Genomic DNA, 15,184 nt, shown 5'->3' on the forward strand with positions numbered 1-15,184 from the left:
CCACCAGTCCTTGTAAAAAAAGCTCTCCACATCTTTTCTATAAGCTCTTTGCAAAATTGATAAAGGGACATAATTTGGAAAGTCTCCAGAGAGATATAATTTCTCCATTCTTGAAGACCTAAACTCCTTCAGTCCCTCTGCATTGCAGAGATGTTCCAACCCTCAGATCACTCCCGTGCTCCTTCTGGAGACTCTGGCATGTCCATTTGGGATATTGGCCCAAGGTCTGCATGCAGTCTATGGTGTCACTAAAAGAGTTTAGAGAGGGAAAGGACCTCCCTCGACCTCCCGGGCAGAGAACATCTAATGCAGTGCAGGACACAATTTCAGCAGCAGGTGCACCTTGGCAGCTCATGTCCCATCTCATCACCCACCAATAACCCAAAACACTTCTCTGCTAAGCTGTTCCCCAGCCCCTGCTCTCTGTTTCAATGGGGATTGCCCTCACCCAGGGGCAGGACCTTGCTCTTTGCCCTGTTCAGCTTCATGATGGATCCACGGGGACACTTCCCCAGCCCATCCCTCACTGGCATCTCTGCCCTCTCGGGAATCAACTCAAATTGGTGTCAGCTGCAAATTCTCTCCAGGTGCTCTCAATCCCATTGTCCATGAAGATTCTAAGCAGTCCTGGTCCCAGTAAGGACCCCTGAGAGACAGCATCAGTCACTGCTTTCCAGCTGCACATTGAGCCACTGCCTAGAACTCTTTGGGGATGACTTTCCTGCCTGTTCCTCAGCCATTTAACAGCCTCCAGATGATTGCCCAGCACGTTCCTCTGGGTCATGACGTGGGGGACACTGCACACGTTCTGCCACTGGCCACAGCTCTGTTCATGGAAGCCTTGGCGGGGCTGGGTGGCCACACTGCACTTTGACCACTGCAGCACAGATGCTTCTGCATTTTTACACCACACACAAAGTGTTCCTGGGGGAGCACACATGTGCTTAGGAAACCCTTCCTCTTTCCACCTGGAAACATCCCAGCTGTGTGTGGGAACTCCACCTGCACTGGCCCAGCTGGCACAGAGGACACCTTCCACAGCAGATCAGACACGCTGGGCTGGAGCTCATGACAACAAGCACTGCAAGAGGGAGAAACACAGAGAAGTCAACACATGCAAGAACCTTTTGTAGGTCTCACTGGCTCTGCACAAGCAACTCCAATCCCACTGTGCTCCAGCAGGCACAGGCTGTGTTCGCTATGACACAGCACAAGCAAGGCAATGACCGACTTCTCCTCTGGCCTCACACACAGAGCTCCCCTGTCGTCTTCTTCTTCTACGCCATGCAGCTGCAAGGTTCTGCTTGTGGCCATCTCCTCACTGCTCACATTTCTCCTGAGATGATCATGCACTGCAGCCACACCCACAAGGGAGGTACATTTGTCTGATCACCACCATTATGATAAGGGACTGAAGGATTCTAAAGCACCCAAATGATAAACAACCACACTGAAAGATTAGCAGTCACCCAACAGAGAATGGATCATCAAACCATTGGCTTAGAGGGAATCTCCTCCCCACCTTTATCTCGTGCTTTTTCACACAGATGCAAGGTCTACTAAAGTCCTATTTCCATCTATTGTTCCCAGCAGTAACAGAACATAAAGTCACTCTCATATCTCCTGCCTTCCACTCCCAATGGAACAAGAGACAGAGACATGAACACACCAGACATTGCTAAAAAAGATAGATTGTTGATAATAGTAAGTATGCCCACATACAGAGTAAACCAAGAAAAAACCACATGAAAAAAACCCCAACAAAACACGAACCATGAATCAGATCAGGGAAGGAAGGATTAGAAGAAAACAAGTATTCAAGGATGCTCACAGTGAAGTCTCCTTGGCCTTGATTTCAGGCCCTAAAGTTCATCCCTCAGAGCACCTAGCACACACTGAGGTCTCAAGCTGCAAGTGTGGCCCTAAACACTCACACTGCACAGCAGGAGAGGGAGCTTCATTTGAAGAATTACTCCTCTCCTCAGCAACTCTTTCTACTGCATGGCCTGCTCACCTTGCACAGTTATGAAACCATCACTTGAAACACCTTCTCATGGGTCTCTTTCTAAAGTTAAATATTCTGAGTACTTGCAACAGATTCTCTTATTGCTTCTCTTTCCGGTTCTTCCTATTTCCCACACAAACAATTCTCTCCTAAGTGGCTGAAGTATGGATTTGCTGAAAAATAATAGAGATACAGATGCATAATAGAGGTATCACACAGGATTCATCAGCTCTTCCACACGGTAATTATGGTTCTACATGAACAGTCACTGTGGAAAATGTTCCTGTTGAGGACTCTCATTGTGTTTCATGAGAGAGAAACCAGCACCAAAACACAAGAGAAATGGCACTGGCTTTGGTACCAAGCAAGAAACCAAACCATTTCTCAGCCAAACCCACACAGATTCACCCATTTCCTGGCACAGAACTGAGCTCTCACCCTCCTCACTCTGCATTCACAGCCTTTAGTCTCACCATCAACATATTCCAAAATTTTGGTTCTATCTTAGCCACAGAGAAAAAAAAAACACCTTGGGGAAACATCTAACTTTAAGTTGTATTTCTTTCATGAAATATTCAAGATAAGACTGGGAGGTGCTCTCAGTAACCTGGTCTGGTGGAAGATGTCCCTGACCATGGCAGAAGAGTTGGAACAACAAGATCTTTACAATTCTTTTCAATACACACCATTCGACAAGTCTCTCTTTCTATAATTCTATGGTTACATGTACAGCTTCAAGGTATGGAAGAAAGATACTCTCCCTACTGGATAATTCCATGTTTTGGAGTTTGTAGGATTGCCAGGTACAATGAGGTCCTTCACAAGAAAACAAGCAAGCAAACAAACAACAAACCCGTTCAGCCATCCCAAACAAATAAATCATCCAAAAATACTTAATCATCTCAGACAAGAATGGGAAAACACCAGAACCGTATCAATCATGACATCACATTTCAGATTGTGTCAACTGCAGTGTATACACAACACAGGAAACTCGATTGTAACTAATGCACAGGAGGCCTCACACAGGAGCTCACCCCAGACAGTCATTGCCCTGGACAGTAAGAGAAAGAAAAACCTTGCAACCACAGCTGTGGGCCTCATCTACTAGCACAAATAGAACTTAACAAATTTCATTCACTCATTTTGAACTCCATCACAGTGAACTCCAGCACCGGCCCTGTCTCTGAACAGACAGACTTCTCTCTGTCCAAGCAGAACATGAAAACAAATTTTGCATAGAGATATCCGTAGGAGAAAAGTTGTGTGCACAGCTTCTCAGATCCCAGGCATCACAACTAAGATTAATCTGTTCCTCCCAATTATTGGAATTAGTGTAAAACCTTAGATAGGCCATAAATTGTTACCAGCTCTGTCACAGACCCAGCCATCCAAGGAGCAGCTCAGAGGCAACATCACCGTTCTTCAGCACATGCACTCCTCACAAGATGTGTCACTGCCACCCTGCATGCAAAAGAATACCAAACCCAAACCAGGCCATTGCAGTCCAAACCACACAAGATAAAATCAGGAGACTCCTCCTGACGCATGTTCAGAAGGCCAGCAATAGCCCTGGGCATCAACAAAACACAGGCCATGTCTCCACCAGGGCCTCCTCACACACCACACCCCCAACACTCCCCCTAACCCTTCACAGCTCACAGGGTTATCACAGATCTTCAGAATTTAGAGAGACTCCACCAACAGGAAAGTTGCTCAGACTGTATCTCCTGACCATGGATAAGATTTGACTTCTCACCCTACCCATGGGACAAGAAAAAGCATTTCTTACAGTGACAGGTTCAAGAAACTTGTAGATGAAAGTGTCTCTCTTTTCTCCTACAAACATGAAAGAACCATCTCCAGGCCATCAGGACAGCGAGACAGAATATTATCACCTGCAGAATTGGAGAGCTTCCATTGCTCCTCTGCGTTATAGAACTCACAGTAGATGATTAATAACTTTGTTTATAGGCCCCAAACACACGGATCGCTCTTCCCATATGGAATCGTTCATAGGTACAACATTAAGATTTTAGGTGATACAATTATGATGGTGTGCAAATACTTAGTAAGAACCTCCCAGGGTTCTCCATACAGATGGAATACATATCTTCTAGACAATGACTTGGGGAAGAAAAACCTCACATTGCTTCATCCTAGAGACAGGAACTGGACAGGGAATGGAGGAAATCATTCCTTGCAGTCTTTCAGCAGACATTCATGCACAGCTCACACGACTCCAATTTCACACCCTTCACATCATCCCTGCTCTTCTTCCACCCACATCTCTTAAAAACACCTGACAGTGGAGGCCCAGCTCCCCAGACCACTTCTCTTCACACCACCAATCTCACACAGCTCTCTCTACTTCTCTGCACTATGGAAGCTGCATTTGCCTGCTCCCTGAAGTTCTGTCAAGAGACTCGAGAGGTCTAAAAGGAAAAGCCCAGCAGTCTTTAGGGAGACACTGAGTCAGTGAATATCTGCACAGGGGGAATTGTGCCCACCTTCGATCTCCTGCTGCACCTTGAATCTCTCCCTTCCCACCCACGCAATTCTCCTGCCATGCTAAATATTTCATAGCCAAGGCTCTTCCAGCTCCATTTAACATAGTTCTATCTTAAAAAACAAGGAAAAAACCCAAAGCAGTTTTCCCATTTCCTCCTGCATTTACTCCCCTCCGTAGAGATACCCACAGGCTTTTCAGAGTCACACCTTCAAGAGGATCCCTCATCTGCAGAACAGGCAGACATCATGGAGAACTTGTTGCCTGACCCAGTCCTCAGCTAAGGACAAAGAACAAAACATGGATGGCAATAAGGCATTCCCTGCTGACGTCCATTATGTATCTTGGAAAAAGATAAAGAACAAACTGCAGAGCAGTTCCACACAAAGCCATCAGCATTTTGTTCAAGACACATTCAATCTATTTAGGCACATGTGTTCTTGGGAAAACATATGAGCTGATAAAGAGTTGTATTTCTTAATAATATGATATATCCATTCAGAAGATCTAATACTAATCAGAAAACATTCTACACAGCACAGATGACATAGGGGAAGACTAACTGGAACCTGAACAAATATCCAATTTTTGAGCTAACGAAGAGCCTGCCAGAAGCAGCCTTTCCCCCCCTTCCTTCTTCACTAATTGGAAGGCTGAGGACCGACCCCACGTCCACTCTAAGACAGCAACAGGCACCAGCACTAAGAATGTCACCAAAGGAAACTCTGCCTTGCTTTTCAGCAAAGTCTCCTATGCAAGCCAGGGAACACGGCGGGGAAAGGGGAGCATCGGGACAAAGCCCGGCGGAGAAAATGTGGGCAGAGAAACTCACCGAGGGAGTGGAGGGAATGATGCCCACCTTATATCTCCTGTTGCACCTTGAATCTCTCCCTTCCCACCCATGCAATTCCCTTCCCATGTTCAATATTTCATAGCCAAGGCTCTTCCGGCTCCATTTGACATAGCTCTACCTTAAAAAACAAGAAAAAAACAAAGAACTTTTGCCATTTCCTCCTGCATTTCTGTCTCCACATAGAGTCACCCACAGGCTTTTCCAAGAGTCACAACATCAAGAGAATCCTTCAACTTCAGAAAAGACAGACAGACATCATCAAGGACCACTTGTTGCCCGGCCAAATCCTAAGTTGAGAACAGAGATCAAAGCATGGATGGCAGAAAGCAATTCCCTGCTGACCTCCACTATGTATCATGGAGAATGATAAAGGCTGAGATCCACGTGCAGAGGAGTCGCATGCAAAGCCATCAGCATTTTGTTCAAGACACATTCAACACATTCAAGCACATGTGCTCTTGGGAAGACACATGTACCTCCTAAAAAGTTGCAATTCTTAGTAAAGCAATATATCCATTTGGAAGATGTAATATCAATCGGAAAACAGATTCTACATGGCACAGGTGAAATAGGGGAAAAATACATGGAACCTGATAAATACTAAAAACTCTGACCCAACGAACAGCCTGCCAGCAGCAGCCTTCTCCCCGCTTCATTCTTCACTACCTGGAAGGCTGAGGAGCCCATGGTCACACAAATAAGGCAACGGGCACCAGCACTCAGAATGTCAACAAAGAAAACTCGACCTCGCTTTTCAGCTAAGTGTCCTATGCAAGCCAGGGAACACGACAGGGAAAGAAGACCCTTGGAACAAAGCCCGGCGGAGAAATTCTGGACAGAGAAACTCACCGAGGGAGCGGAGGGATCGGCGGGGAGGGCGGCGGCCACATCCTCCTGCCCGAGCAGCGGCGCGGGCTCGTCGGGCAGCGGCCGGGCCGGGAGGGTGTCGCAGCAGCTGGCGCCCGACAAGCGCAGCTGGCTCTTGCGCGAGTCGGCCGTGAGCGACACGTCGTGCGAGTAGGACTGCAGGAAGGCGCGCATGCCGTCGATGCCCACGAAGTGCGACACGGGCACGCCGCGCAAGGCGCCGCTGGCGGGCGGCAGCAGCTGCCGGCGGCGCCAGCGGCGCAGGCGCAGCGCCAGCAGCAGCAGCAGGAAGGCGACGAAGAGGCACGACACGGCGGCCACGGCCAGCACCAGCCAGCGCGTCAGGCTGCCGGCCGCCTCGCCCGGCGCCGCCGCCTCGGCCGCGCTGCCCAGCTCGGCCAGCAGCTCGGCCACGCTCTCGGCCAGCACCACGCTCAGCGTGGCCGTGGCCGACAGCGCCGGCCGCCCGTGGTCCTTCACCACCACCACCAGGCTGTGGCGCGCCGCGTCGCGGGCCAGCGGCGAGCGCGCCGTGCGCACCTCGCCGCTGTGCAGCCCCACGCGGAACAGCCCCGGCTCCGTCGCCTTGGCCAGCTCGTACGACAGCCACGCGTTCTGCCCCGCGTCCGCGTCCACCGCCACCACCTTGGCCACCAGCGCGCCGGCCTCCGCCCAGCGCGGCGCCAGCTCCACGCCCGACCACGCAGCGCCCGAGCCCGCCGCCGCCGTCGCCGCCGCCGAAGCCGGGTACAGCACCTGCGGTGCGTTGTCGTTCTCGTCCACGATCAGCAGCCGCACCGACACGTTGCTGCTCAGCGCCGGCGCGCCGCCGTCCTCCGCACGCACCCACAGCTGCAGCTCGCGCACCTGCTCGTAGTCCAAGGAGCGCAGCGCGTACAGCGCGCCCGTCTCCGCCTGCACCGACACGTACGACGACAGCGGCGCGCCCCGCACCCGCCCCTCCCGCAGCCGGTACCGCACGCGCGCGTTCGGCCCCCAGTCCGCGTCCGTGGCGCGCACCGTCAGCACCAGCGCGCCCGCCGCGTTGTTCTCCGCCAGACGAGCGCTGTAGCGCTCCTGCTCGAACACGGGCGCGTTGTCGTTCACGTCCAGCACCCGCAGCGCCAGCACCGCGCTGCTCTGCAGCGCCGGCGACCCGCCGTCGGCCGCCCGCACCGTCACGTTGTACTCCGACACCTGCTCGCGGTCCAGCTCTTTCGATGTCACCACGCGATAGTAATCGTCAAAGGACTTCTCCAGCCGGAACGGGACGCCCCCATCGAGCGAGCAGCGCACCTCTCCGTTCGCCCCGGAGTCCTTGTCCCTCACGTGCAACAGAGCTACAACAGTTCCCGCTGAGGCATCCTCCGAGATCTCGCTCAGTGCTGACCGCACCGAAATCTCTGGCACATTGTCGTTGACGTCTGTCACTGTAAGCACGAGTTTTGCAGTGTCGAAAAGAGCACCACTGTCATGTGCCTGCACCTCCAGTTCATAGCAGTCGCCGTCCTCGAAATCCAGGCTCCGTAAAAGCGTGATCAAACCCGTCTTTGTGTCTAGCTGGAAAGTCTGCAAGGATTTCCCTGTGGTTTTCTTAAAGGAGTATTTAATTTCCCCATAGGGCCCTTCGTCGGCATCTGTGGCCGTGACAGTAACGAGGACAGAGCCCACGGGCACGTCCTCGGGCACTCGCACCGTGTACTCCGCCTGGCTGAACACGGGCGCGTTGTCGTTCGCGTCCAGCACCGTCACGCGGATCCGAGCCGTGCCCGTCCGTGCCGGATCGCCGCCGTCGCTCGCCCTCAGCACCAGCTCGTGAAACGCCGCCTCCTCGCGGTCCAGCGCCTTGGCCAGCACCAGCTCGGGACGCTGATCGCCGCCGGGGCCCGCCTGCACGGCCAGCGAGAAGTGCTCGTCACCGCTCAGCTCGTAGCTCTGCAGGGAATTCCGGCCCGAGTCCGGGTCGTGAGCGTCCGGCAGGGGAAACCGCGACCCCGGGGCCGTCGTTTCTATGATTTTCACTTCTGTTTCTGCCTCTTGAAAGCTCGGCGCGTTGTCGTTGATGTCCGTGATTTCCACCCGAATTCCGTACACCTGCATCTCTCCTTCCACTATCAGCTCACAGCGCAGCACGCATTGCTGCACACGCTCGCACAGCTGCTCTCTGTCGATCCTCTCCGCCGTCACTAAATGTCCCGTCTTCCCGTGCAGACTGAAATACTGCGTCCTACCTTCCGAGACAAGGCGGGCGCCGCGATCTCGGAGCGCCGGCAGCTGCAGCCCCAGGTCCTTGGCCACGTCGCCCGCGAACGAGCCCTTGGGCATCTCCTCGGGCACCGAGTAGCGCAGCTGCCCCCACGCCGCCTCCCACGCCGCCAGCAGCACGGCCCAGAGCAGAGCTCGCTGCCGCCGGCCCCAGCGCCTCCCCGCCGCGCTCATCTCCGCCGTGGTCGGGATCACTCCGCCGCCGCTCACTGATCTGGCTGATGGTGTAGCTCTTCTCACGGCCGCTGCTGCCAGGCTCTTCCGTGCCCCTTCAGCACGTCTCTGCACCGCGGGGACGATCGCAGAGACCTGCGCCGCCGACTCACGTACCGGGAGAGCGAGAGAGCCGATCCGCAGCGGGCGGGGCTGCCGGCAGCGCTCCGCTCTCCCTCTCGCTCCTCTCGGTCAACAGCGGCGCCCGCAGCCTCCTCCCGGCACTGCACGCGGTGTACTGCAGTTATTTTAATACGACATGCGGAGTATTACGAATCCTAACACAGTACTACTAAAGAAGAACTTTCATCAGAAATATTTGTAGAAGTCATCATTGAATGACGAACGCAAGGGTAGCGAAAGAATCCGTCTCTCATATACGCCTGTCGGTTACTTCATCACTCTGTGCCGACTGTATCTACAACTACCCAGGAGGCAGGAAATCTCCTGTAATGAACCTGTCCCCGTTATACAGAATTACATTTAATCAAGTCATTCTATAGTCCCAGAAAGAAGTTTTATTTTCTCAGAAATTAAAGTGAAAAGGGTTCACACTCTTTGACAAAAACTTTTTCTAGTATTGGATATTCATGCTGCTATCGCACATTTTCAATAAAATAATTTAGGGTAGCTGGAAAAGAGAAGTACAACTCACACCGTAAACTCTGGTGGTCCTTGATATATGTCCGAATATACCTGATTCAAGCGCCTAAACTGCCATTTAGCCAATCTCCTTCACATTTGATATGTATCTTTGGATCTTAGAGCCTCATCCTTTTAAACAGACTTATGTAAAGAATATTAAGAGAGTGGGGTGGTGCGGTAGCAAAAAAGAAAACAAAAAACAAACAAAAACCCCACAAACAACCAAACCAAAAAACCACAAAATCCCCTCGTCCCTCTGCCGGACCCATTCCTGCCATTTCTGCAACAGCGTTCACTCGAATGAGTTACAGTCTCTTTTTTTACTCTGTGTGTAGAACCTGTAAGTGGTCTATCTGTGAGAAACGAGTCCTTTTGGAGTCCAAGACAGGAAAAGCGTTAACCAAGGAGTAAGTGGCCAGCTTTAAACCAGGTCCCAAAATATAACTTCAGATAAACCGATCATTAAGGAAAAATCGACAACAGCTAGTATCTGCGTTATTAGCCCGATTACTTAATGAAGAACCGGGCAATTTCCTGCACAGTTATGATTCCCCATCAATGTTACTAACTATTACAATTTTATTCAACGAAAGAGATGCAAAAAAAAGCCTCTTGATGAATCTGAAGCTGTGACCGCCGCAGAACCAAGTGCTACTGCTAACTGCGGGTGCGTAGAGAAAGAAATCAGCCGTTCTTTCATTCCGTCTTAGAGACATGGACCTGCCCTACCCACCTACACTATCCGCGGAAAACCAGGCAAAACAGGACAACGGTTCCGAAAGCTTCAAAGACAAAATCAAGAACTAGAGCCTTTACAGACCTGCGGTGCACCGGCATCGGCGGGCGGCTCTCCCGCGACGAGCTCACTGCTCAGGCCGGGGTTCTCGCAGCAATCCCCGCCCAGCAGCTCCTCCGCAGACAGGACGGGCACCGGCGGCGGCGGCCAAGCCGCCTCGGGCACGGCGCGGGCCGGCGCCGCCACGCACAGGTTGTAGGAGTAGGGCAAGGTGCCCTCGCAGAAGTCGGCCGGGAAGGCGGCGCCGGCCACCGAGAAGCGCTGCGCGCCCAGGCAGCGCAGCACGGCGGGCGGCCCGGCCCGGCGCAGCCGCGCCAGCACCAAGAGCGCCACGCTCAGCACCAAGAGCGCCGACAGCAGCGCCAGCGCCAGCACCAGGTAGAACTGCAGCTCGGCCGCCGCCGCCTCGCCGCCCGCCGCCCGCTCGCTCAGCTCCGGCAGCGCCTCCTGCAAGCTCTCGGCCAGCACCACGTGCAGCGTGGCCGTGGCCGACAGCGCCGGCTGCCCGTGGTCCTTCACCACGGCCACCACGCGCTGCTTGGCCGCGTCCCGCTCGGACACGGCGCGCGCCGTGCGCACCTCGCCGCTGTGCAGCCCCACGCGGAACAGCCCCGGCTCCGTAGCCTTGGCCAGCTCGTACGACAGCCACGCGTTGCGCCCCGCGTCCGCGTCCACCGCCACCACCTTGGCCACCAGGTAGCCGGCCTCGGCCGAACGCGGAACCACCTCGAAAGGCGGTGCCGCCCCTCCCGCCGCTGCCTCTCCCGCCGCCGCCGCCGCCGCCGGGCCCGCCGCCGGCCACAGCACCCGCGGCGCGTTGTCGTTGCGGTCCAGCACGAACACGCGCACCGTGGCCGTGGAGCTGCGCGCCGGCGCGCCGCCGTCCTGCGCCCGCACCGCCACCCAGAACTCGCGGCACTGCTCGTAGTCCAAGGAGCGCTGCGCGTACAGCGCGCCGCTCCGCGCCTCCACCGACACCGGCGGCGCCGCGCCCGCCGCGCCCGCGCTGCCGCCCGCCAGCCAGTAGCTCACGCGCCCGTTGGCGCCCGCGTCCGCGTCCCGCGCCTGCACGCGCACCACCAGCGCGCCCGCCGCGTTGTTCTCCGCCACGTACGCGCTGTACGCCGCCTCCTCGAACACCGGCGCGTTGTCGTTCACGTCCGACACCTCCAGCACCAGCTCCCTGCTGCTCCGCAGCGCCGGCCTGCCCCGGTCCCGGGCCACCACCGTCACGCGCTGCTCGGCCGCCTGCTCGCGGTCCAGCGCGCTCGCCGTCACCACCTTGTACGAGCCGCCCGACGACGCCACGATCGACAGCGGCGCCTCCCCCGACAGCTCGCACGACACCTGACCGTTCTCGCCCGAGTCTGGATCGTTCACATTCAGCACGGCCACCACGGTGCCGACCGGAGCGTCCTCGGGCACGGGACTCGACAGTGACAGAATGGTGATCTCGGGCGCGTTGTCGTTCTCGTCAGTTACGTCTAATTGCACCTTGCAGTGTGATACCAAACCCCCGCCGTCTCTTGCCTCCAGGCCGAAGATGTATTTACTCTTCTCCTCGAAATCGAGGGGACCCAACGTCCTGACCTCCCCATTCTCACTGTCCACAGCAAACAATGAGGGGACGTCGTCTGGGACGTTGCCGAAGGAGTAGGAGACCCTCCCGTTGGTCCCTGCGTCTGCATCCGTCGCCCGCACCCGCAGCACCAGCGAACCAACGGGCAGATTCTCCGCCACTCGCGCCTCGTAGACGTTTTTCGTGAACACAGGCGGGTTGTCATTGGCGTCTGTTACGTTGATGCGAATCTGGACAGTCCCGGACCTGGCAGGTTCCCCACCATCAACCGCTGTGAGCACAAGCTCAAGGGTGCTCTGCTTCTCCCGGTCCAGCGCTCTCTCCAGCACTAATTCCGGCTGCTTGCTTCCATCAGTGCTCTCCTTTAAGGCTAGAGAGAAGGACGGGTTGCTGGCGAGCTGATAAGTCAGCAGCGAGTTAATCCCCACGTCCGTATCTCGGGCCATCTGTAGGGGAAAACGAGCACCGGGAAGCGTCCATTCACCAATCTCGAGGTCCAGAGCAGCCTTGCTGAAGGTCGGGGAATTGTCGTTCACGTCCTCGATGGACACCTCGATATGGAAAACGTTCAGCGGGTTGTGCACCAGCACCTCGAAGCTGACGGAGCAGGTCTCAGATGCGCCGCACATCTCCTCCCGGTCCAGCCTCTCGTTCACGTACAGGTTCCCGTTCTCCTCGTTCACCGTGAAGTATTTCAGCTGCTTCTTGCCGCCAGACGCCACCTGCAGCTTGCGCGCCGGCAGCTCGTCCGCGCTGAGCCCCAGGTCCCGCGCCAGCGGCCCCACGAGCGAGCCTGTGCCCAGCTCCTCGGGGATGGCGTAGCGGACCCGCTCGGCCGCCGCCCGCCACCACACGCACAGCAGCACCGCGCCCAGCAGCGCTCGCCCGCCGCCCGGCCCGCGCCTCTGCCGCCGCCTCACCGCCATCCTCTGCCGCCAGCGCTCGCCGCGCTCCGGCCTCCTGCCGCTGCCGCGCCTCCCTCGCAGCCGCTCTCGCCGCACAGCGCAGCGCCCGCCGCAGCGCACACAGCCCGCTCGGGCCGCCTCGGACGCCGCTGCTCCCCGACAAGCGCCGCCTCTCGCCGCTGCCGCTGCCGCTGCCGGCGGCGCCGCTGCCGCTGTGGCCGGCGCCGGGCGAGCGAGCAGCCTGCGGGGGCAGGACGCTGCGGCGGCCGCGGCTCCAGCGCCGCTCGGCGGCGGCCAACAGCGGCACCCGGAGGCGCCGCGACGCCACTGCAGCCGCCGGATGGCCGCGCTCCGGGGGCCCGGACTGGCGCGGGGACCGGCGCTGCACCGGCACCGGGGTCTCTCCCCGACTGCGAACAGCAAAGGAAGAAGCGCTTCCTTAAATCGACTCCATGGCGTTTCTATCTCAACTGTGCGTGCCGGTGCTTTTGGGGCATTCTTTTGAGTCACACTGAACGGTCAGAAGCAAACATTCATAGCAGGGCATTAAAAAATGGAATTCAGCTGCTCTCTAATGAAACCGCGACGCATCAACAGGAGCAGTAAACGATAAAACAGGGAAGACATCAAGAGCTTTTTCGCACTTTGTCACATCTCTTGAATTATCCCTTCATAACCTGGGACGAATTAATCTGAGATATAGATCAACCTAAAGCACTGTAAGCAACCCTTCTGCCAAGATAGCAGAATAACATTAACTCTTTTTTTTTTCTGACTCATGAAAGTTTATTCATTTGCATCTCCATGTCTGAGCTCCTCACAAAGGATTGTGCAAAGCATTGCTGGGTCCATTATAGAGCTAAACAATACTTTCAGTTTCCAATTGAAACTTTTCTTTAAAGCTCATTTAACACACACCTCTGCCATGAGCAGGAACACTTTCTCCTAGATTTGAACTTTTGAGGCATATCCAAAACCTCTCTGGACAATATGTTCCATTTTGTCACAACCCACACTGTGAAGCTCTCTCCTAATCAAAACTTCCCTTCTTTTGGGTAAAAAATCTTGTCTGCTCTCCTATGACCACCAGTCCTTGTAACAAGACCTCTTGTTACAAGTCCATATTTCCTATAAGTATATTTGTAATTCATAAAGCAAAGTATTTTGAAAAGTCTACACAAATATATCATTTCTCCATGCTTGAAGACCTAAACTCCTTCAGTCCTTCTGCAGAGCAGAGATCTTCCAACCCTCAGACCACTTCCATGCTCCTTCTGGGGACTCTAGCATGTCCATTTGGGATATTGGCCCACCAACTGCATGCAGTCTAGGCACTCACAGAAAGAGTTTAGAGGGGGAAAAGAACCTCCCTCGACCAGTCGGGCAGGACCTTGACTTTTGCCCTCTGCATCTTCATGATGGATCCACGGGGACACTTCTCCAGCCCATCCCTCGTTGGCATCTCTGCCCTCTCGGGAATCAACTCAAATTGGTGCCAGCTGCAAATTCTCTCCAGGTGCACTCAATCCCATTGTCCATGAAGATTCTAAACAGTCCTGGTCCCAGTAAGGACCCTTGAGGGACAACACCAGGCACTGCTTTCCACCTGCACATTGAGCCACTGCCTGGAACTCTTTGGGGATGACTTTCCTGCCTGTTCCTCAGCCATTTAACAGCCTCCAGATGATTGCCCAGCACGTTCCTCTGGGTCATGACGTGGGGGACACTGCACAAGTTCGGCCACTGGCCCCTGCTCTGTCGGAGTCCAGGACACCCCTCTGGCCACCCTGGAGGCTTTGGAGACTGGACAGGGGATCTGGGATCTGTACAAGGGGCTCAGCCAGCCTCACACAGAGCCCAGGAGGACACTGCCCCTGATCCCTGGCCATGGGAGTGAATGCCCACATTGTATGAAGAATCACAGGCTGAGAGAATTCAAAATAAGTAGTAGCTAGTTTATCACAGAGTGTAAATGTAGAATCTAAAATATTTAGTATATGGGCTTGAAGAGACAAGATGGAGAAATTGGGGAGTGCTCCTGTCCTCCTTGTTCTTGCTCTTGTCCCCCATTTTCTGCTGAGTTGTATCACAAGAATTGGTTTCAAGTAGAAATGACATGTTAGCATAGCTAGTAAGTATTGGTAAGATTCTGTAAATAAAATATATATTTTGGATGGTGGCTGGATCAAGGGCACCGTACATAAGGTCTGGGATCCTCTGATCAGTCCCCGTCTGCCGCATGTGCTGCTCTGCTGGAGATGTCTTGCAGAGCTGAGAAAGAACTGAGAGATAATGAAGAATAAACAACCTTGCAAACACGGACTGGCAGAATCAGCTTGTCTTCTCAGGCTCCGGCATGAGACCTTTTGGGCAAGAGAAGCTCGAAAGCTTCATTACCTTGGGGAACAGCAAACGCGAGGAGAATCTCAGGGAACAGCAACCCTGAGACTGCTCTGTTCATGGAAACCTTGGCGGGGCTGGGTGGCCACTCTGCACTTTGACCACTGCAGCACAGATGCTTCTGCATTTTTACACCACACACAAAGT

At 54.6% G+C, this 15,184-nt stretch overlaps 2 protein-coding genes across 2 annotated transcripts; both read right to left on the reverse strand.

The window, feature by feature from the left end:
* Positions 1-1,066: 1,066 nt before the first annotated feature.
* On the reverse strand, positions 1,067-8,749 carry LOC134559262 (protocadherin gamma-A10-like). The gene is made up of 2 exons (XM_063413868.1): positions 6,034-8,749; positions 1,067-1,081 (listed from the first exon to the last, which is right to left on the reverse strand). The coding sequence occupies exons 1-2, from the start codon at positions 8,671-8,673 to the stop codon at positions 1,067-1,069; spliced, it is 2,655 nt and encodes an 884-aa protein (XP_063269938.1). The 5' UTR covers positions 8,674-8,749.
* A 1,404-nt stretch (positions 8,750-10,153) lies between these two features.
* Positions 10,154-12,787, reverse strand: LOC134559263 (protocadherin gamma-B5-like). The gene has a single exon (XM_063413869.1). The coding sequence runs from the start codon at positions 12,656-12,658 to the stop codon at positions 10,154-10,156; it is 2,505 nt and encodes an 834-aa protein (XP_063269939.1). The 5' UTR covers positions 12,659-12,787.
* Between the last annotated feature and the right edge of the window lie 2,397 nt (positions 12,788-15,184).

Source organism: Prinia subflava, chromosome 16 (genome assembly GCF_021018805.1).
Source record: "Prinia subflava isolate CZ2003 ecotype Zambia chromosome 16, Cam_Psub_1.2, whole genome shotgun sequence".
NCBI classification, from domain to species: domain Eukaryota; kingdom Metazoa; phylum Chordata; class Aves; order Passeriformes; family Cisticolidae; genus Prinia; species Prinia subflava.